The sequence below is a fragment of the Fringilla coelebs genome (assembly GCF_963513975.1).
Source record: "Fringilla coelebs genome assembly, chromosome: 2".
NCBI lineage: Eukaryota > Metazoa > Chordata > Aves > Passeriformes > Fringillidae > Fringilla > Fringilla coelebs.
The window spans coordinates 25087894-25111059 of NC_140029.1; the positions used below are offsets into that span (position 1 = coordinate 25087894).

A 23166-nucleotide genomic window follows, 5' to 3' on the forward strand; every position below is an offset into this window, starting at 1 on the left:
TTGTTTTCTTTGCAATATTTATAGGTTTCTTCCTGAATATGATTTGTTTATTTTCATTCATATGAGCTTGAAGGTTTGTTTTTTTTTCAGTGAGCACAGTCAGATTTAACTCCCAGCTGTAAGACTGCTGTAACACAAGTGATGCTGTTTTATGTGTTTTACATTTTGTATTCTTGGTTAGCTCTTTAACAGATCTTTCTCTGCCTTTGTTAGCTTACATGCTTTAGTAATTTTACAACTTGTTTTTTTTAAGACTTGTTTTTCATCCTCTCTCTCCAAAACCTGGAAGGGCCCCTTGCAGAGCCCAGTGCAGAACTCTGTTTGTAGCTGCCTTTCAGTCAGTTCCAGAGGCAGTTCTGGAACCAGAAGCCTGGGAGGAAAAGGACACATTTCCACAGCTTCTTTTTGCCATAGCTGTGTCAGTTGAGTTGTCTGGAGCATCATTCCTACCCACACTGGCCAAACCAACACAAAAGCACCAGCACCTCCTTTACACCATTTTCATGATCTGCTTGGAGTGAAGTGGTTTGTCCACAAGATTTCCCATCCTCTGTTCAGCCAGCATGGAGCTCCTCTGTAGACAGTCAAGTCTCTGGGTGTCCTAGGTGCTATTGGCACACAGTGTATCAAGCAAGGAGTCGTCTTTCTAGCCTGCCACCCTCATGTCCTTGTGCTCCTTTGGGATTCCTGGCAACACACTCAAACATCTTGGTTATTCTGGAGTCTCAAAGTCTACGCTATTGCTGTTGAATAAAATTTTTAGGCCATTTTCTGTCTCAGACATTACATTGCCAAAATTTTTTTCATCCTGCTGTTTGGCACATGTTACCACCAGATAACATTACGTATTGACTTACAGAAATACGTGGTAAGCAGTGGATGTATTCTTCCTCTGCAACTTCTTTCTCTCACATGGCTTTTTAATTAGTGCAACACTGAACAGAATTAATGAAAGCCAGTTATTGCAGATGGAAAACAAGACCAAGATGCCATTTGGGTAAGAGGCACATGGGAGTTTTTCATTGAGACCTGAAAGCCTAAGATTTTCCTTTTGATTTCTTTCTGAAAAGTTACTTTTCATATAAGGGAGAGAAAAAATAGTCCTGTACAGCACAGTGAAATATGCACACTGCATTGGCTGGTTATGTGCACCTTATTTCTCATTTTTTAAAATGTTTCCTGCTCCCCTTCACAAATGATAGTTAAAACTACAAATAATCATGGTTAAATAATATAAATTTCAGAAAACTAAAGTGGAAGAAAGTATCAAAATCCAAGTGATATTTCCCTTGGTTTGTCATAGTTAGGGAGAGAAACTTGCTTTCACTAATGAATAAATGAGTTGTAATTCATGGTGATGCTAAGCAACAACATTTTAAATGTTAAAGCATGTTGTTGACCTTCAAGCCTGAGCTGGGAACTTATAAAGTTCAAAGTGCTGGGGAGCATAGTGGAACAAAGCATTTCCCAGGAATTATTTTCAAAGAACTTTACCAAAAATCTTGATCTTGTAATACAGTGGATTAACGAGACTCATGTAATAAAACTATTGCATGGGAAAAAATATATAATTTTTGAAACATAACAAAGGAATCCTACAAAATGCTTGTAGGTTTTGAGATGTTAAAAACCAGTAATATTTGCCCTTACTGAAATGTCAAATACTGTATCACAAGGGAAGGAGGTATCATTTTAGCTGTCAGAAGAAAAATCAGTATGAACAAGAGGTCAGTGCCTGAAGAACTAGCACATCCTTTTTTTTTTCCAGGGCACATCCTTTCTTTTAGTAGGAAATCTCTAGACCTGTAATGTTACAAATATAGTAAGTAGGCTAGTTAATTTGTATTCATTTTGAGGGATTATTAGATGTAACCTTTAGCCTTACATTTCTGCTTCTTGGTTATCTAAGCCGGTCTGCTCTGTGATCAGTTTAGCAGGGAAAGGAAATTTTTTTTCCTCCTACAGCATCTCATCTGTGCCCATTTCTGTGAACATTCCTTTTTGACATTGCCTTTTGACCTTAATCTAAAAGCCTTAATTTACAAAATATTGAAAAGCTCCAGAAGTCTGTGAAACCAATTATCTTTACTCTAGTAGTCTCCATATCATTAGTCTTTAACTCAGATTAATCCATGTTTGTAAAAGCACTTAACCTAGATTTTTGGTCCATGTTTTGGGGTCTTGAATACTTCTAAAGAGCTATTGTATAGCCCCATTAATTATTTTTTAAAGGTTTCATCTTTGCATCCAGAAACACATCATGATGGTATTTACTACTAGCTTTTTTTTTACATTATATGTACATTTCTGTTTTGTTTGTTCAGATCACACTTTCATACTTCCTTTTACATAATTTAGGTGCAAAAGGCGCAAGAGGATTCCCAGGTGATCCAGGTCCAATGGGTTACCCAGGGCTAAATGGAACACGAGGTGATCCAGGTCGGGAAGGATTCCCAGGTCCTCCAGGTATCTTGAAATAATTAGTCATTCTTTATATACTTTTGACCTTTTTACTAAAGTCACTTAAACACAAATGCTTGATTCTAGGTACATTTTCACTTATCTTCCCTTCTGCATTGAATCAATAAGCCATTAGACAAAAATATTACTTTTCAAATACAGAAGTATTTCTTGCAACTTCCATAATGATGAAAAATTTCATAGATGCCAACCTTTTACAATCTGCTTTACTGTTCAAAATTATAAATGTGACGGTAAAAATTCATGAAATTCTCATAAAGAAATTCAATAACAAGATATTTTAGACTCCAAGTGCATTTTACTTATAATGATGATGAAGAAAGGAAGAAAATAATAGTTTTAGTAGTTCCAGTTCATTCTTTCCAACATTAGTATAATGTGCCTTTGTGTGTACCACTGCACACACACATGATTCATTCAGTGGCATGCACATGTAAGCTGCAGTGGGTGTGTGTGTTCACAAAGCATCAGTCAGTCCATCAAGAATGACAGGAATTATCTCCAGAAACTACCACTTCCCTGTGGCTGACCAAGTGTATTTGGTCAGAGAAATGGGTCACGAGTTGTTTGGGGTTTTTTCTGTACCCCGTTACAGAAGCCATTGATGCAAATTAATTTATGAGCTCTCTGGAAATTTTTTTGAGAGATCTGATTTCAAAGTCCTAAATCCTCACAGGTTCTGAAGTGCTGCAAAGTTTCCCAAATCCAGTGCCAGGTGGTGCTTTGCCATTAGGTAGCACATGGCCTGACAGTGTTCTCTGGACTCCTCTACAACATCTGTAGTAGCAATAGAGAAAGCAAAAGAAGGGCTGGTGCATGTCCTGGTGCATGCTGATGCATCAAGGGGTGCATCATACAGCATGGCTCTGTGCAGCATAGGCAGGACCACGAACCCCATCTCCCCTGGTAAGCTCCACTGAGTGCTCTGATTGCTATATTAGGGCTCCCATATGGCTCCCAGCCACAGGGAGCAGTCCCCTGCAGTTTTCCATGCTATCTTTCACCAGTGATTTGGCTTAACTTTCAGTCCAGCTCCAGTTTTCCAGTGCAGAAGAAGCCTTTACCTTGTCATTTGTGGTGATGGGAACATCATGTTGGTATATCTAGGATTTGAACTCCAGCATCTGGAGTGAACTCTGTGATGCCTAGTCCTGTTTTATTTATAGGTTTCACTGGACCCAGGGGAGACAGAGGCCCAAATGGGCTACCTGGACTGCAGGGACACCCAGGCCTTACAGGAAAATCCGGAGCTGCAGGAGTACCAGGACCAAAGGGCCTTCCTGGGGACGTTTTTGGAGCAGCAGCAGGGGCCCGAGGGGATGTTGGCCTCCCCGGCTTGCCAGGGCTGAAAGGTGCACCAGGAGATCAAGGAGTACCAGGAACTAGAGGTAACAGCTGCTTCTAATCGAGAAAGGTTTGCCTAAGAGTGTGATACAGTTTCAGCCAAATTGTAGGGATGTGAGAGTAGGAAGAGATGCATCAGAAGTACTGATGACCTCAGTATCAATTCCCAGTGCCTGGTGATCTCCCATTCTTTCCACTTCTGTGTCAGCTGTTGCCAACATGCCTGGCTCCTCTGAACACTTTCTGCAGATCCTTTGCTTATGTTCAGCAGTCCTTCACATTGCTCTACATGAAATCAACTACAGGAGGATAGCAGAGAACCAGACTTTGCTCATCTTTGTCGCTTTCAGATGTACTGCTCATTTTTTTTCAATGTAGTTAAGGGAATGGTGGTGTCACTATTATCCTGACTTTTCACTTACATACAGCAATAATACTAAGATTTTTTTTTTCCACCACAAATGTCTGGGTATTGCATGGCTTTGCTGATAAGGACATTGCAGTAGTGCTGAATTCATAAATTTTAGCTAAGACATAGAATTAGGTAACTGCTAATAAGCTATTTTACCTTGTCAGGCTTTGGGCACTCACAAATAAGAAAAATATAATATATACTTATTTATAACTTCAGGGTGTTCATTTTAGTTTGTTATATCACAGACTATAAAAAATACCCTCAAGTCCCTGCAGAAAACAGTGTTTCTCAACAAAATCTGATTTTTTCACTCTCTCAACTCTGTGAAGGGCTTTCAAAAGCACACATGGGAATTTAGCATACCCTGCTACACAGTTTCAATTGCATTTGGACCCATAATTAAATTTTGGATGGCTGATTACCCCTTCCCCTGTGTGGAACTGAGAAAAGAGCAGTAACTGTATGACTAGCTCGAAGCAAGGTTTATCACAGGAACTAGTTTTGGATATCCTTCTCATTATTTTTGATGAAAATAAATAAAGAAGAGCATCATCTTCTCAGAGTTGTTTGAAATGAGGAGAGCTGGTTTCACCTTCAGTAAAGCCCAGACTAAATGAAAGGGATGAAAGCAGCTCTGTGGACTTTAACAAGTTTGAGAAAAGGCAGAAAACATCACTAACATCTCTGAAGAGGGGATGAAATCCAATTTTGTTTGAAAAAAAGTAATATGGTGTGACTTTGCACCCTCATTGTAAGCATTTTTGTAGAACTAATTTTTCAATAGTAAAAAATACAGTGAAAATAAAAAGCATTACTAGTTTGTCTGTTCTTGATTTATTTTACAGTTCTGACAGAATAGCTCCAGATAGCATGTGAATTTTTCTACAAGAATGAATTTATTTAATTTTACATTAAATTACTAGGGATTCCTTTATACCACCTTTGCCACTTTGTTTAGAATGGCCAACTAAAGCCTGCATGCTGTTGTTGAGAAAACCCACTTTAAATGACCACAGTTATATAGCTCATTTAGCTACAATCAAGCCAATGGACCTACACTGATGTAAAACCTGAAGAAAGACAGGGAGATTCACTTGACCAAGATTTTAAATGTCATGTACTGTTTGTATGCTGCTGCTTCTCCAGTCTGAATGAAAAGCAGGCATTATCTTTTTAAAACTTAACACCCTCTTTACTCATTTATGGCAGAGTCATAATTTTTCACCCAGTGCATGAAGTCAAAATAGGGCCTTTTTGCTTAGGAATTTGTATCAGTCTTACAGAAATGCCTTGTAATGACCTTACATGAAAATTTCTAAACAATAACACAGTTCCCACCATCTGTCTTAAATGTTACTTTTCCTACATATAAAATTTTTAGAAAAAATACATAGCATCATTTCAGTGGTTCAGTCAGCTGCTTGATTCAGTTCTTACTAAGATAAATGTGACAGGGAGATCAGGAATAACAGAATTATCTGGATTAAAATAGAAAGATTTGGATTAAAACTGAAAGAGACCTGCATGTATATCCACATGGTGCCAAATCATTACAATTAATTTGAAAGAGTCAGTCAACCTATCTGATGCAAATATTGTGATCATTGCTGGTAACATCAATTATTTTAAATCTAAAGACCAGTCCTTTAATTTACTTTTCCTGTTCTTACTGAATTTTCAAAGGAAAAACACACCCTGGAAGTCTAGGGTGTACACAGAAGAAATATATGAAAACATGTTCTCTACATATGGTGCTCTCTAATGCATAATTTTGGTCTTTTAGGAGCGGATGGTAGCCCAGGTTTGCCAGGACCCAAAGGAGATCCAGGGCCACAAGGTCTCCCTGGTTTGATGGGATTACCAGGAGCACCAGGAGCACATGGATTCCCAGGTCCACCAGGAAACCGTGGGCCAGATGGTGGCCCTGGCTCTCAAGGACCTCTCGGTGAGGAAGTAGCAGTCCTGCATCATCCCTCTTGCTAGTCCTCTGTGGCAGGGCAGCTGTAGGGTTTCCACAGCAGACAGTTAAGTTGGGGGATGATCTTCACAGGCAGAGCTGCTGCTTTTCTTTCTGTAGCCACCTACCAAGTCAGGTCAGAGCTGGCTGCTGGCAGAGTGGAAAAAAGAAGCCATCAAATGAGTGTGGGCTGATGGAAAAGGGGCTTAATTCTTAAATTAAAGAGGAGGGGAAGGTCCTGTTGTAAGTGGATGTGGAACCAAACTGATAGCGAGGCTGGTTCGTGTTGATGAGCTACTTTATCTTTACAATCATTTCTGCAATTCTTTGATGAAAAAGTCCTGATTTCCTGCTTCGATATGAAGTTGGAGGACAGCAGTTTTCTCCCTCTTGATCTACTGTGTATGAAATCATCATCTATGTCCAAACCTTTTTCACTCTGCCTGTTCTCACATTTACACAACAGGTCCACCTGGTGCTAGGGGAGAAGATGGTGAGCAAGGTTTTCCTGGCCCTGTGGGCCTGAAGGGTCTGTCTGGTGACAAAGGTGACATGGGTCACACGGGACTGCCAGGGATACGTGGTGTGACTGGTCCCCCTGGCATAAGTGGAATGGATGGCTTTCCAGGAGATAAAGGTGAGCTCTGGACTGCTGCTTTGAAAGCAGTAGTTGATTAAAGCTTTTCTGTGCAGACATGAACCAGGCTTATTCTCTGCTGGTCTCCCTCTATTTAAAACAGTAGAATTAGGGTCTTGTGCCTAATATATTCCAAAATTACTGCCTATTTTCCCCTATGTTGAGCTTGGCACAGTGCTAGCTTGTGATATGCAGCCCTATTGAGAAGAGCAATGGCTGGTTTATTTCTAATTTTAAAAAATACACAGTATTTACTGTTTTCTCTCTAAAAGTCTTACCCTTGTCCTGGTCCCATTGGTCCTCAGTGAAATTTAAGAGATGTTTCCCCAAACATCGGCTTTAAAGTTTTTAAAAGCTGGGAGCTGTGAACTGAGCAGTGCCAGACACAAGACCTCAATGGTGACTTTAGGACACTGGTGTTATGTTGAGAATGTGAGATTCTCACCTACCAGCCACAAGAAAACACATATGTGTAATGCACATTGCCTACACCACACAGGGAGTTTGAAGAGGGCTCAATTCCATGTGAAACCAAGCTGAGCACAAAGCATGCTTAAAAATGCATGTTGCAATTTCATCAGTTGGAAGGACAGGACAAGACTAGCTCTGGGGTACTGATCAGCTCTCAACTGAGAGAAATTAAGATCTGTTTGTTAGCATTTCCCATGTAAAATGGCATTCTCTTGTTTAGAAAAGTGAAGTAGGGGAATTTTTGGTGAGAAAGGACCAGCCAGTCCTAGACCCATGATGTGTATCTCTACATGTAGACCAGGCTGACTACAAGCCTTATGTGGAACTAGGTACATATCTCAAGCTCACCTCTAGGAGAGGGGTTCTGCTGATCCCTCAGAAGAGTGCAGTGGTTCTGGTCATCTCCACAACCCCTCTTCCTGGCCAGTTGAGGCAGGTTCATGTACTGCTGAGAGCACACGACCTCAGGGGCTCTGCTACCTTTTAGAGAGCTTGGGTGCCTGCTCCAGACTCACGGATTGCTGTAGGCATCAAGACACCTGAAAAATAGGTACTGCTGCACTGAAGTTTTCATACCATGTCATGTCATGTGTTGTTGGTTCATATTTACTTAGTTTGCAGAAATCTAAAGTAACAGTTTTTTTCCCCTTGTTTCTTAAAGGCTTGAAAGGTTCACCTGGCATTGATGGTTTCAAAGGCATGACAGGCCTGAAAGGAAGACCAGGCATCAAGGGAATCAAAGGAGAATTTGGCCCACTTGGTGCTCGGGGAGATAAAGGCTCACAGGGTGCACGTGGCTTCAAAGGTATTTGCTTATGGGTGGTACTGGTGTGTTTGCTCTTCACATCTGCAGAACTATTTTACAAAGAAGACACATTTTTCACATGTTAAATTTAGCTCAGACATTCCTCCACCTATTTCACACATGGGCCTCTGGCCAAGAGGCCTGGATTTTAGACTCAGGGAAAGGTTACTTCTTTACACACTTAAGACTGGAGACAAATATCTTATTACTCATCTGAACTCAGATAGTGGCACCCCTGGACATGTGCAGAAGTCAAGAGAGCATTTTCCCAGGAAGCCTGACATGTTTGGGGGAGAATATTTAGATTTTTCTCCAGTTGCACTGTAAAGACAGTTAAATATTCTGAAAAACAGGCAATTAAGTAGTTAAAAGTCAAAAACATTATTAAAAAGTTAAAAGTCACAAGCATTCAGGTGGTATTATTGTTGGTGAAATGAAAACTGTAACTCAGTCCTCTTTTGATTACACTCAATTGCCTTTAAATTAATGTTTTGCCACAAGACCAAAATGTTCTTTCTAGGGGATTGGTATTTTTTTTAAAAGTATCTGCAATTCAGAGGTTGCAGAACAGTGATCCCAGCAACAGTCTCAGCAAAAGACATGTGTGAAAACAGCCCCTGTGAAGAGAAGTGCAAATACACTTCTTGTTGAAGAAATATGAGACAGTGCATAATCACAGGAGACGAGTCTGGGTTACTGGCCTGTCTCTGCACCCCACAAAGAACTAAAGACACTCATAGAGTCTGTATGGGTCCCTTCTTCTGGACATTATTTTCTGATATCACCAGTAACGATAAGGTCAAGAAAATGAACCCTATAGCTGGTAACAAATCCAAACACTTTCTTTTGCCCTAGGCTTTTTGATTGAGGATTTCCTTTGCACTAGAACTAAACTACTTTCTTTCACTAAAGTGCTTTCTCCAATGTGCTTCTTGGTTTTTTTGATAAACCATGATTTTGGGACTTTTTTTATGAAAACATGATTCCTAACTGATCTGCTGAGAGATAAATTATCTTTCACAGAGGAGTCTGGGTCCAACTCCCAGGATTGTATCTACAAAAGTTTAACTCAGTTTTCATGTTTTCTTAAGCATGACTCTTCCACTGCCATGTTGTATCGACACAGGTTACTTTTCATGCGAGTGGATTTTCTGTAGCTTGTGCAAGGTCATTCCTTTTTTCCTCATTCACTCTTCTGTTCACTTTTTCTGACCATGCTGCTGACTAGCATTTTGTAACATGGTCGGGCTTCTTACCCTTTAGGTGACCGTGGGGATCAAGGCCCCCCAGGAGACCCTCCAAAGCTCATGCCCAGCATGATGATGGAAGTTAAAGGTGAAAAAGGAGATGTTGGAGAGAGGGGCACAAAGGGATTCTTCGGCTTAAAAGGTCAGTGGTCATAGTAAAACAAGGCAAGCACATGCAGAACTCTCATTAGGTGCTTTTTCTCAGCTACCAAATTAAATATTCCCTGCTTTTTGTTCCACTTGGCTGCAGCCTCCCCAGCAAGGTCTCTGACAGCAGAAACTGAGCTCCTGGATGCATTTCACAGAGTCACCCCCAAGGAAAGCTTTGAGAGATGATATGGGGGTGTGTGTGGGTGTGGGTGTGTGTGTGTTGCCTTGTACAGCACATTGTGGTGCCATGTTTCGAGAAGAAGGTAGTAAGAAAATTAGTAGCAGGAAACCTTCTTACACACAAGCCTGCATGTCAGTCCTCCCTTATTTAATTTTCTTCTTCCCTGCCTGCAGGTAGCAAGGGCATGCCAGGCCTTCCTGGAAAGACAGGAACCCCAGGGTCCCCTGGGCATCCCAGCTACGTGGCTGGTGTGAAAGGAGACATCGGCGCGAAAGGGCTGACAGGTGTGAAAGGGTATCCTGGTCCTGCCGGTTCTCCTGGCATCAGAGGCTTCCCTGGCACCACAGGAGTCAGAGTGAGTTCGTGCACATGAGGGAATAAGCGTGTCCTTGTGCTGGCATTCAGCTTCTCAGGAAGTGGCCTTCACCCCTTGAAATTTTACTGAACAACAGCAGTGCAAAGATAAAAATGCCATAAGCACTGAGTGAATAGATCAAATACTTTTGCTTGCTCCCTCCAACATTCATCAGGCAGAGCAATTTCTTTTCTCATTGTGAGACGTCCAAATTTCATATGCCGGCATTTTGCCAGTGAGGACCCAGATGGTTCCTTCTAGATCTTTGATCCCGTTGCCACAGCTGCTGGTAAAAATTATTCTCAGTGTTGGGCTTATTTTTCTCTTTGTCCCAGGCCTTAGTGGTATCACTGCCAACAGTTACTCACTGTCACTTACCTAACAGTAAAAGAGCCTAAGAATCTTAGCTTCTGGAGGGTAATTCATTGTAATTCACTCTGGCTGCAAAATAAGTTACACTGGAAGAAATAAAATCTTAGAAAAGGCCTGACAGTAGACTTATAGACACCATTTATTTAAGAGAGACAAAAACTACGTTCCTTTCTCAGGTTCTCTTTGCCTTCAGGTTTCAGTAAGATTTTTTTTTAACCAAGGACTGTGGGACTCTTATGGTTTAACCTCAGCCAGAATCTAAGCCACACCCAGTCGCTTGCTCCCCCACACATTCCCAGCAGGAGGAAAAGAGAATTGGAAGGGTAAAAGGGAGAGAACTTGTGGATAAGGACAGTTTTAGAATTGAAATAAACTACAAGAACAATAAATAATAATAGTAATAGTAGTAATAATAATAATCATAATATAACAATGATAGATAAATAAAACCTAAGAAAGACAAGTGATACAAATGAAAACTATTGCCCACCACTAACTGGCTGATGCCCAGCCCATCCCCAAGCATTGTTACCCCCCAGTCTATCATACCCCCTGATTTATATGCTGAGCATGAGGCCATAGAGTGTGGGATATCCACTGGGTTAGTTGGGATCAGCTGTCCCAGCTGTGTCCCCTCCCAAATCCCTGCTCGCTGGCAGGGTGGGTGGGGTTACAAGCAAAAAATGTCCTGACACGTCATAAGTTCAGTTCAGTAGGAATGAAAACATCTGTGTATTATCAACAGTGTCTCCAGCATAAATCCAAAACACAATCCTGTACTGGCTACTGTGAAAAAACAACTCTGCCCCAGCCAAAGCCAGCACAAGGACTCACTGCTGTATATGCATAATGGGATGTCCTCAATTTTAAACTTAAGTCTTTGCAAACATAACTTGTCCCTTGGCTGGTACTGATTTAGATGAACAGACTGCTGCCACGTTACTCTGTAAAGTACTACAGAAACTCAAAAGTGGTACTTTCAATAGCCCTTTTTTAGTATTTCCAAAGTCAGCTGCTTGGAAGGTTGAATAAGTCCTCATCTTCACTAACTGATGCTTGTTTTCAATCATATGATAGGGAGAGAAGGGCATTCCAGGAATTTCAGGCCATTTTGGTACTCCTGGCTCCCATGGAGAAATAGGTGAGTTTGTTCTTTTATCTGAGTACTCTCTGTATTCATCACCCATCCAGTACTTGACATTAAGTTCTGAGGGGCCTCAGTGTGTTGTCAATCTCAGAGTCTTTCTACAGTCTTACAGAATTATATTGTAGGTGTGGAAGATTCTAAAAAGGTTAAAACTGTTAATTTCATGCAACACGTGCTGTCCATGGATAAATCCATCTGTGGCAAGGAGGGAGGCTCTTGCAGACACATTTTTTGCTGTCTTTAATTTACTTCTCTTTTATTCTACAAAGATAATAGTTGCAGAATTTTGCCTCTGAAGTTGCGATTCCTTCAAAATAACATGAAGTGCTGTTTAAATTAAAGCCTTACCACTATTTCATTTTTGTTTGAAATAGGTGATCGAGGAGATACTATAAACTTACCAGGAATGCCAGGCCTGAAAGGGGAAGTTGGTGTGCCAGGCTTAACAGGTATTAATTTCACATTTGCTCTCTGAATGTATTTCTTTTCACATACCAAAGTTCCCAGAGGAAAGGAGGGGGAGATTTCTATGGGCTCTTGATGGCTCTTGAACCTGTGCTCCCATGACAGCTCCTGGAGAGGTTCATCTTTTCTTTATTGAAATCAATATGTGCTACATTTACCTCTTCAACTGAAAATACCATTATAGCAGTAAACATCATCACTGGCAACTCCAGTAAACATTTCTGTATAATTTGTTTTGCTGTTGATGACAAAAAGAGCATTATCAGGCCATGATGATAGAAGGTGGGATAGCAAAGTCTTGTAAATTTTGGATTGAGTTGTTAGGTAGTAGAATTAATTTCCCTGTACATGCAGTGCACTTGAATATCAGTGATGTTGAATATGAATTCCACGTAATTTGGGGAGCACTTTTAAAAACAAGTTTAAGGATCATTTGGCCAGAGGACTGTTCATGGTCCCAGATTATGTAAGCACCCTGACTAGAAGAATGTCTTTATGTGGCTCCCAGATTATGTAAGCTCCCTGACTAGAAGAATGTCTCTATGTGGCAAGACCAGGACCCATTCAGTGGCCAAGTTCATGTTATGCTTGTTTGCTTTAAAGAATATTAAAAGAATTAAAAGAACAAACTGGTTTTGTGGTTTTCCAGGCATAAGAGGAGGTGTGGGACCAAAAGGAGAAGGTGGTGATCCTGGTTTCCCTGGCATTGAAGGCCTCAAGGGCACGCAGGGTGTCCCTGGCTCTGTGGGACAGGAAGGTAAAATATTCTTTTTAACACTCCAAAGAATAACACTGTTTAAGAGGAAAACGAAAAATACTCTTTCCATCAAAAGAAAATAATTAAATTTTTATTATCTTCATCATTCTGTAAATTGGTGAGGAGCAGTGACAAGGATATGGAACTCACAGCAGAAGTTAAGAGAAAATTGCAAAAACCTAATTCTACTTGATAGAATTTTTTCCTTTTCTATAGCAACCATGTGTCCAGTCAAAGTGTTGATTGCTGGCATACTCAGCTATTCTAATGTTGCAGTACTACGAGGAGTAGGCTTTTCAATGACCTTTCCTGCCGTAAATGAAGTCAGTATCTCCCAGGACACAGTTACAGAGCCTTTGAGCCAGGCTCATGGGCCAGCTGTACAAGAGAAGCAAAGTCAGCTTCAGCTGTGGCTGGATCACACATACAGGGCTTAAGAACATGTCCGGTTGCAGGAGGATCATGGGGATGCTCTTTCAGAACAGTGCTCCACACTTCTTCTCATTAGAAGGCCTAGAAACTCCAGCCAAGACTGGAAGAGCTTCAACAGGTGCCTCACTGGGAAACATTTCTTGTTTGATCAGCTTCTCAGTGGGAAAGGCAAAACGAGTGCAGCAGAAGGGGAAAGTGACATGCACAGAAATGAAATCACTTGTTGTAACTGGCAATAGAAGTCAAGTTATTTTATTAGGAGGAGCTCACTGTCTTTCTGAGGTTGTCAGAAAGCTGAAGTTTGTAATGAGCTGTTCTTTTATACTTTGTCTCTCCTACCTGTGCTCTCTTTAGTTTTCATCCACTTGGATGAGCAGTGCAGTGCCATACAATGACATCAGGAAGGGAAGGTCTTCATTTTGCTGCCTGGGAGAATGAAAGTAGCACAAGTCAGTGTTTTGGCTGTTGGTTTTAAGGATGCTCATGAGCAATGATTCATTGTTGTCACGCAGGTTTGCCAGGACTGGTTGGCCCCCCAGGGCAGCAAGGAAACCCTGGGACTCCTGGACTTGCAGGTCAAAAGGGAGCTCCTGGCTGGCCTGGCTTACCAGGACAAGCAGGTATTGTACAGCTTCAGCTATTCAGTCATTTCTGCGTGAGCACTTGCAAATGTTCTTCTGGGGTGAAGAAGAAGAAAAGGGATTTTTGCAGTTCAGAGTGGCAGAGTTTCCTGTACTAAAATATTTGTTCCTCGCAAAGTTCAAGTGCGTTAACAATGGGACGTTGCTGATTTATGGCTTCTGGTGTCTTTTCAGCTCATTTTAACTGTTGATGACCTCTTCAACTAGGAAAGCAGTTTTCGAGAAACATTTTTGTTTTTCATGACAGCTAAGAAATAAAAAAAAGCAATAAAAAATTACTAAACATGCAGCAAGGGTAGTAATGTACAATATGAGAATATTATAATGTGGCATTAGATAGCAAACAACATATTTGTCCTGCATCATCACCAAAAACTGTTAACTGATCCAATATCTGGTTTCAAGAATAAATGACTTATGGTTTAGACAGAATTGTGCTATGAAAATGCAGGTGATAGTTTCAAATGAAGCTATTTGTATCACAGGATACAGAATCTCAATGGTTGACACTTAATGCCTTAATATATTAAGACAGCAGAATTTTTCTACCTTTCAGCCAGAAACCTTTCAATAAGATTCTTCTATCTGATTCTGCCTCAAAGCTAAGCTAATACAGTTATGAAGACTGCCTTTTTAGACAGTGAAGAGAGACAGACACTTATTTTTCTGAGACTGAATAGTCCTCCAGAGCTCTGGCCATTGTCTAGCTTTAACATCATACTTAGCACTTTGACAGGTACAAATAGATGGAATAAATTTTACCTGTAACAACAGTAAGGTAGCTATCAGACATTTTTGTAGAGTTTTTTTGGGGTTTTTTAAATGACACCGAATGAATTGCTCCTGAAGACAGCTTTATTATAACCACTTTTAGAGTCTTCAATTATGTCATAATTGTCTTGGCTTGAGGATTTCGGAAAACTAAATGGGTATTAAAAAACCTATGGCAGCAAGAGTGGAACTAATGACATGCTGCCAGATCAGAGATATTTTTAAAAATATCTCTGCAGTAATGAGTTTATTTGATAATAACAAAATTTGCCAATCACAAAACCATAGCGTGGTGTATTTCATAATAAACTTACAGTAATTAATTCATTTGCATATAATGCACCATATTTTAACAAAGAATAGCATTTATTCAAGCATTTGATTTTTTTTGCCCAGGAATATATACAGACTAATAGAAAGTGTTATGATAATCATGAATATAATTTTAAAACAGGCCAGCCTGGCTTCAGGGGAATCAGTGGACTGCATGGTTTACCGGGCACTAAGGGCTTACCAGGATCACCAGGTAAGTGAGGCTGTTACTCTGCCTGTTCACAGGCACAACTTTGTGTTCTCTTCAAGTTTGGTCAGTGAGATCTTCGTAATGCAGTTTTTTAAACTGTGTCCTCCAAAGCTTTGGAATGTGCTTCATTGTGGGCTCTGGCAAACAACTCATACACTATGTGCTACCCCACAGGTGGATCAGAACACAACTTCAAATCATAATTTCTTTCCTCTGATAAAGTTAAAACTTCAAGGCCTTTTTTCTCATCATGAGCCTTTTATTCAGTGACCCACTACAGTCTCATGTATTTTGTAAATCTGCATGATCTATACATGTACTTCAGCATGCACTGTTACATGCAGGAATGTTTCAGCTTTCCTCTTTTTTCTGAACAACTCCACAGGTCCAGATGGGTACGGCTCTGCAGGTTTCCCAGGTGCAGTGGGTGACAAAGGAGAAGCAGGAGAGCCAAGCAGAGTAGAAGGCAGCCGAGGACCTCCAGGCCAGAAGGGAGAGAGAGGTGTTCCAGGTCTGTGCTCCAGAGAATGGGATCCACCTGTTACTTGTTTCATATGTGGGTGTTAGAGATGTCACAAAATACACTCTGGGGTAGACAGGTGAATAGGTGAGCTCCCGAAGCTGGCAAGGTCACTGTTGGAGTTTGTGGTGCTGCAGCACAGCCAGCCCTTGCCCAGGGAACAGCAGTGTGTATTCCCCAGGGCTGCACAGCCTGAGTGCTTCCCCCTCTTGTAGCACCCACTGGGCTCAGCAGGCTGCAAATGCCAGAGGCTGCTCTCAGCCATTAGCTCCCCAAATATCTTTAACCAAGTTCCAGTTACACAAACACATGACACCTCTCTCTTTTTGTGGCAAACCTGTCCATATTTACCTTTCTCCTGAGAGCCTCACTGCCTCTCAATGTGTGAATGTCCTGCTGGCACCCTGGGGCTCTGTTCCCATACACAAGGCTTTGCTGGTGCCATCTATACCTAGTGCAGAGTAAGCTCCAGCCCTCTGTGCTGTAACAGACTCTGCTCATCTCAGAACGGGTCACCACCTGGTTTTCACCCATCAAGAAGTCACCAGACTTATGTTATGAACAAATAAACTAATTACATATGTTTTTTGTGGATTTGTTTTTCTGAATTTTTCCAACATTTTGGCTCTGAAAGGATTAAGGACTGACTGATATATAAAAACTTATTGCCTTTACCTGCTTGGTTCAATGGCTCATGCATATTCTTTTGTGTTACACTTCATTGTTACTAACATGCTATGTCACCTCAAACACCATTCAGAGACTTATTATCAAGCATTCAAAAAAACAGCTTACCTCATTCATTTTTATTTGTCACAATTATAAACAGAAGGTCAACTTCCTAACAACTTCAATATACTTAAAAGAATAATCTCTTACTGGTAGGGCAGATTTTTGACCACTTAACAATTTCTCATCTCTAGAGAACTTCTTGGATTTGAACTTCTGGTTTTAACTCACGCCAGATAATGCTAATTGTCAGCCCTCACCCTGCAGGCACTGAAGAACAAAGCTGCTTTCCTGCCTGCTTCAGTATACCTAGGATATTTTGAGTACTTCCTATATTGAAATAATATTTTACCTGGCAGACACAAGATTATTAGTATTCAACACAGTGAAATGTAATTTGCTACCCAGAGAGCTTTGGTAGAGGACTAGTATTTGGTTTTTTAAAAAATAAAAAACAACTTCCACAGTATCATCTGAAAAAAAATAAAACAAAAATCAGTGGGAACTGCAGGTGTTTTCTATTTTGAAAATCCCACTCCTTAGTCTAACATGAGTCATTTTAATCTCAGTTGTGCATTTTCCTTGCAGTATTAATTATTTCTTTTCTTCCCTTCAGGAGTCCCAGGATCCTTTGGTATTCCTGGGCAGGAAGGATTTCCAGGGCCTCCTGGGATTTCAAATATATCAGGATATCCTGGTGATAAAGGCTCCCCAGGTCTAGATGGAGTACCAGGTAATTCATGCAACAGCAGTCATTGTTATTTCTGTCTGGTTTCAGTAAAGTAGCCCTATTAAATACAGCACTAAAATTGTTGGACAGAACTCATGGTAGATCAGATAATAGAGACAGACCTCTTGAAAGCAAAAGGCAACTCCTCCAGGTTGTCCTGATGGAAGGGTTTGATCTTCATGCAAATAACAGATTAAATAATCCAGAATTCTCTTGACAACTTTCAGAAGCATTATGCTAATCTACTACTCTAAAATCTGAGGTCTGTGGCAGATTTGCAAGTCTATTAAATTGTCTTAATAATTTACAAAATTCTCCTATGTGAAATGACCATGCAAGCTAAATTACACTGGAAAGTATTAGCTCTTCCTTCTTTAAAATTCCTGTTGCTTATTGGACTGCACAATCATTTCAAACTGCAGTGCCACTATGAAGAGCTTGTAGCAGAAGTTGTTCCACTAACATCTTTATACAATGGATGGAAATTTTTGTGTAAACTCAGCAAAAACTTAGACAAATCAGCTGTAAACCAACAAAATGCCTAGACTTCCAAGTTTAAAGAGGTTGTTAGTTGGCCTGACTCTGCATACTGATTCCAACTCTCCAAGCACTCAGAAGAGGGGAAACAGGAACACCATATCCCAGCCAATATGATGAGACAAGTGTGGCTCACTCTGACTTTGCCTTGCAATCGTATCTTCATGTGATCCAGCCTCAAAAGGCAGCACAAGAGATGCCCCACTCAAAACCCTACATAGTAAGGGTTATCCTCTCCTCAGAAAAAAAGGTCCAAATGTCTTGTAAGCAGCAGAGGTAACTGAAGAGAAACCTGCCAGGTTTAGCTTCAGGCAGTATGAAATTCTAGAAAAAGAAGCTGTTCCCATAATTCCCAAGACAGCATGAAGTACTTATTTGGTTCCAGATGTTCAACTGAAGCACTAAGATACACAGAACAGTAAGTCCTTGTCTCTGAGTCAGATACTTGCTGCTCTCTGATTTCTCTCTAGCTACTTGGATAATTCAGGATGAAGCAAGGAAACATCTAGGGAGGTGGGGCATTTGCTAGTGAAGAAATAGTTCATGGAAGACTGTATCTCAGCAGGCACCGTATTTCTGCTGAAATCTTGCTTGAGATAACACTGTTTTGTGGGAGCTTCATCCTCTAATTCCTCTGCCACTGCTGCCAGCCTGAGAGCAGGAGCAGGAGTGCTGAATAAGTCTGTCCCCTGCTTAAATTAAGGAAATAGAACCTGATGGGATATGGTTAGATAGTTCTGTTACTTTCCTCGGTGCCCAGGTGTTAAGTATAAACAGATTGCAATCTCTATGTCCTCTAAACAGGCTATCCAGGACCACAGGGGCAGCCTGGAATACCTGCTCCACCAGGAAGCAAAGGAGAAAGTGGAGAAACAGGTAGGACTGGAGAAATTGGCCCAAAAGGAAGTAGAGGTGATCCTGGATTATCAGGAAGACCTGGCTTGCCTGGATTTCCTGGACCAAAAGGTAAGGATGGGAAATGCTGATCGTGGCAGGAGGCAGGAGAGCCTTCTGTGCTACAGCAGCTTTAACACCATGACTTTTGCACTCACTTGATTTGTACTGAAATGCAATAATGCCACTTGTCATTTTGCATTAAAGGTCCTAGGGGTGAACAAGGTGTCATTGGCTTTATGGGCACAGTAGGATTTCCAGGTGACCTGGGACCCATTGGACCCAAGGGGGATAGAGGATTAACAGGTAAGCGCATGCAGTCAGATGTGTGACTCCTTCTGAAACCACTCATCCTGCAGCTCCACAGAGTGACCTGACTAGCCCTGCTTTGAGCAGGAGGTTGGGCTTGGTGACCTCCACAGTCCTCCAACCTGCATGACTCTGTGAATGCTGGGAAGTTCCAGGGGGCTGATGCCTGGAATTCAACATGAGTAGTCAAGTTTTAGCTTTATGAATTTGATTTGTATGAGGTGCCAACTCCAAAGTCAGAGCCACATTTACAGTCAGTGAAAAGGATTTATTGTCTAAATTAATCCTGCAGAGTAGACATCCTGAATATTTAAAGAGGGGTTTAAAATCCACCACTCCATGTATATCATCATGTATTTGTGTCTCTTGAAGCCCACCAAAAGATGGTGCTGCACCTCAGAGAGCTGCAGTTGTTTGGGGTAACTTCCCAGCTTCCTGTGTCATAAATGAGGGAGCAGCAGCATCATAAATTTCCTTTTGCCTATCTATGTACAGTTCAGGTGAAGACAGTCTCTTGGAGATGATCCCATACTGGGAGATTGTCTCATCTTGGGCATCCCATACCCACACATATTTCCCCAGTATAATACAGCTGCCATACCCAAGCTGCTGAGTTGCAGACCATAGGCCTCTCATGCATGTGCAGCCAAGCAAGAGCAACATGTCTCTGGATGAAAGTACATTAAGGAAAAATATAGGGTGGTTGGGTTTTTTTTTTAATCAAACTATCTCATCTTGCTTCTAATGACAGGCTTCCAGGGACCTCCAGGCTCTCCTGGGCCAGTCCCTGATCTTCCAAGGCTGGTTGCTGAGCAAGGTTCACCAGGTCCCCGTGGAAATATAGGACCTCAAGGAAGCCCAGGAGATATGGGACCTCAGGGCCCACCAGGAGATCCAGGTAGGAATCACACATTCAGGCTGAAAGCTGCTCCCCTTAGCAGATTGAGGCCACTGAGGCCACTGATTTGGTGCTCTTCTACTTTAAAGTCTGTAAGCCAGAAAGGAGAGTCAATTTTCAGTCTTCCAAAGCTGAGGCTTCAGCTTTCTTCCTCCTCATAGCATTCAGAACATAAGCAAAACAGGAAATAACTTTGGCAACACTCACAAGGCCAAAGCAACATCAGGTATGGATCTCATGCACATCAAGACTGAACATCTCTGGTGGAAAGTGCACATCCTTGTGGGAACACTGTCAGCTTGGATGCTAATAACATAGCATCAGTGATGTGTAGAGCTGATGCACTGCACCTTCTGTCATGAGCCTCATCAGAGATAAGTGGTGCCAAGAGTGAAGGATTAAGGTTGTGGGACTCATGTAGTCTTCACCCCAGCAAGCTTTTCTAATGAACTTGGGTTTTTTTGCCTGAGGAAGTACCATGGGATCTTACCTTTAGTGCCAGCCCAGCAGACAGGACCAAACGTACACAAGTAGAGCTCATGTTAAGGAAGTGGGATGGGCATGTTGATATGTCTGCAGGCACTGTGCTTACAATCATTGTTGTATAAGGTTTCAGAGGCTCACCTGGAGAGCCAGGACTCCAGGGCAGGGGTGGCATTCCAGCTCCTCCTGGCTCCAGAGGGGAACAAGGAGGAATGGGATTTCAGGGTCCGGTGGGATTTGAAGGTAAGAGTTATCACACAGCACTTTTTTCCTCTTTGCCATTTCTCTGCACCTAATCACTCTGCAGTTACTACTTCACTGGAAGGAAATGAGAGAGAGGAGGGGCAGGGAGCAAAAGGAAGGTGGAGGAGGGGAGGGAAAGGGAGGGGAGGAAAGTTTCTGTCTTCATAGATACTTCACAAGGGACAACTAATTAAATGTTAACAGTTACCTTAGGGCAGTATTTTTAGAATAAATTTTGATAGCTGTAGATATCGGTCCACTCATGATTTTGGTTCATTCTTGAGTGTATTTATTCTCTTCAAGTATTTTCAGCCTAGTGTTTAACTAACAGTTAGATTCATGGAGATGACTGGGTGGGTAGGTGAAACTTGGATAGATGAAGTTTCAGGGAATGTGTCTGCAAAGGAAATACCTGTGTCCTTATCAAATCAAAGAGCAGAACTATTACTATCTTAGTTAGCTAAGCACACAAAGAAAAAGGTATTTCCAGAGCACAGTTTCAAGTGTATGAGTCAAATGCAGGAAGTCCAACAACCACGGGTAAATCTTGGACTGAGAAAATATTTTAAAGGAAAAATCTGCTCATCTCTGTTGTACCAAATATGCTCAAATTCATCAGAACTTTATTTGTGACTTTCCCTAGTTCTGGTGTGATATGCATTATGTTAGAAATCAGGGAGCCTGATCCAGCGACTGTTATAATCCTAGAACTGCAGCTCTTTTAACAATAATTTACCATAAAGAAAAGGCATCGTGCCATTAAGCTGTGGTCAGCAGCTTAGCTGGAGTATCAGCTGGCACCAGGTCATTTGTGGGAGCACAAGCTCAGCTGGATTCTTTCTTTTCTGCTCTCCTCTAAGGCCAGCCAGGCCGGCCGGGTAGCCCGGGGCCCCCCGGCATGCCGGGGCGCAGTGTCAGCATGGGCTACCTGCTGGTGAAGCACAGCCAGTCCGACCAGGAGCCAATGTGCCCCGTTGGCATGAACAAACTCTGGAGCGGGTACAGCCTACTCTATTTTGAAGGACAAGAGAAAGCACACAACCAGGATCTAGGTATGTACAAATATTGCTGGCAGCAGCCTCGATTCCAAAGGCTGGGACTACAACAAACAGGCATGGGAAGCACTAAAACGAGAGTATAAAAACTACATGTCTTCATGGAGTGCCCCTGAGAGAGCTCCTGCAAATCATCAGTGTTGTTTGAGGGCACCTGTAAAGCCAGCAAAACATTCTGGACCACGGGGCTTTCCTGACAGGGACTTGGGGAAGAGCAGGAAACTGGAAGGGTGCATTGTGTCCTGTGAGAATGATTGCCTTTTCCTTCTTCTTTTGAACAGGGCTGGCTGGCTCGTGTTTGTCTCGCTTTAGCACCATGCCGTTCCTCTACTGTAACCCTGGGGATATTTGCTACTATGCCAGTCGAAATGATAAATCCTACTGGCTCTCAACTACGGCCCCTCTCCCAATGATGCCCGTGGCAGAAGAAGACATTAAGCCATACATCAGTCGCTGCTCGGTCTGCGAGGCCCCGGCTGTGGCAATTGCTGTCCACAGCCAAGAAGCTTCTATTCCTCACTGCCCTGAAGGCTGGCGCAGTTTGTGGATCGGATATTCCTTCCTTATGGTACTGGGTCTCCAGTGACACATTTTGTGCAGCAGTGGGTTTTAAATTTGAGGGTTTGGTACTAGTAAGGCTGCTCCGCTTCAGGGCAGCAAGACCAAAACCATGCATCATTCTGGGGAACCAGGGAACTACAAAAGTAATTTCTAGGAAGCAGAAAAGGAAGATGAAAATTTCTGTGAATTTCAGAGAAAATTGTCTCTTGTCAGAGTAGCATCTGGAGACCTTACTTTATGTACAAAATAGCACTTCAGAACAGAATAAAAGGACTTAACAAATAAAATTACACTGAGGTGCAACAGGAGCATACAAAGCATTTTCACAGCTAAAGATTTGGACTTATTTACATACATCACTACTAAGAAGTTGATCTAGGGGAAAAAAAAGGAAAAGCAACAACATGCTTTTTCCCTTCTTTTTGAAATTTAAAAATCATTGGTGTTTTGGTTGAAGATTTTTAAGCCAAAGTCTTTCACTTACTCTGGAAAGAGAGACAGCTTCTGGTAATTTTAAAAATTAATTTTTAGTGTTGTTGGCAGTAAGAGCTGAGCTGTGCATCCCATGGTCTACATGAGCTCTTCAATCTTGTGATCTTATAATTAGGAAATGGGATGTTACAGAAAAACTTAGTGCTGGGTGTGCAGCAGAAGACCTACTGAAGGGCCTGACCTTTTTTTGCAAGACTGTACAGAGGGATCATATGAGCCCCAGAGGGCTTTGCATGGTAAAGAGCATCTAAAATGTCAGTGAGTGGTCTGACAGATGCTCATTTTTCTGACTTGCTGAATGAACACAAGAGTCAAAACCTGCAGCAGCATGCCCATGTTGTTAACTTTTTGAAGACTGGGCTGAATCCCGAAGTAAACAGTACTGGAAAAGAAACAAGATTTCTGTGGCAGAAGACATCATTAAAGAACAATAGTCAATCTTACCCACAAACCATTTGTATGTCAAAAGCCAAAAACTTAAAGTTTTCAGAAAATAAGATACAGGCAAATCCAAAATTTGGTACAGAAAAAAAAAAAATCCCTACATTTTGAGAGAGTAGGTCA

The 23166-nt window shown here is 41.6% G+C and overlaps 1 protein-coding gene across 4 annotated transcripts in view; it reads left to right on the plus strand.

Annotated features, from left to right (window-relative positions):
* Window positions 1-23166, plus strand: part of COL4A2 (collagen type IV alpha 2 chain) — a 139822-nt gene that overhangs the window by 113479 nt on the left and 3177 nt on the right. For all 4 annotated transcript variants that reach the window (XM_084223454.1, XM_084223452.1, XM_084223453.1 and 1 more), the window contains exons 28-47: window positions 2359-2466; window positions 3648-3869; window positions 6024-6185; window positions 6664-6834; window positions 7967-8110; window positions 9374-9499; window positions 9862-10043; window positions 11493-11556; window positions 11937-12011; window positions 12677-12784; window positions 13729-13836; window positions 15083-15154; window positions 15537-15662; window positions 17017-17133; window positions 18472-18633; window positions 18769-18867; window positions 19622-19768; window positions 20378-20494; window positions 21355-21546; window positions 21831-22117. In XM_084223454.1, the coding sequence (XP_084079580.1) occupies window positions 2359-2466; window positions 3648-3869; window positions 6024-6185; window positions 6664-6834; window positions 7967-8110; window positions 9374-9499; window positions 9862-10043; window positions 11493-11556; window positions 11937-12011; window positions 12677-12784; window positions 13729-13836; window positions 15083-15154; window positions 15537-15662; window positions 17017-17133; window positions 18472-18633; window positions 18769-18867; window positions 19622-19768; window positions 20378-20494; window positions 21355-21546; window positions 21831-22117 (2789 nt within the window). The remainder of the gene's footprint in view (window positions 1-2358; window positions 2467-3647; window positions 3870-6023; window positions 6186-6663; window positions 6835-7966; window positions 8111-9373; window positions 9500-9861; window positions 10044-11492; window positions 11557-11936; window positions 12012-12676; window positions 12785-13728; window positions 13837-15082; window positions 15155-15536; window positions 15663-17016; window positions 17134-18471; window positions 18634-18768; window positions 18868-19621; window positions 19769-20377; window positions 20495-21354; window positions 21547-21830; window positions 22118-23166) is intronic.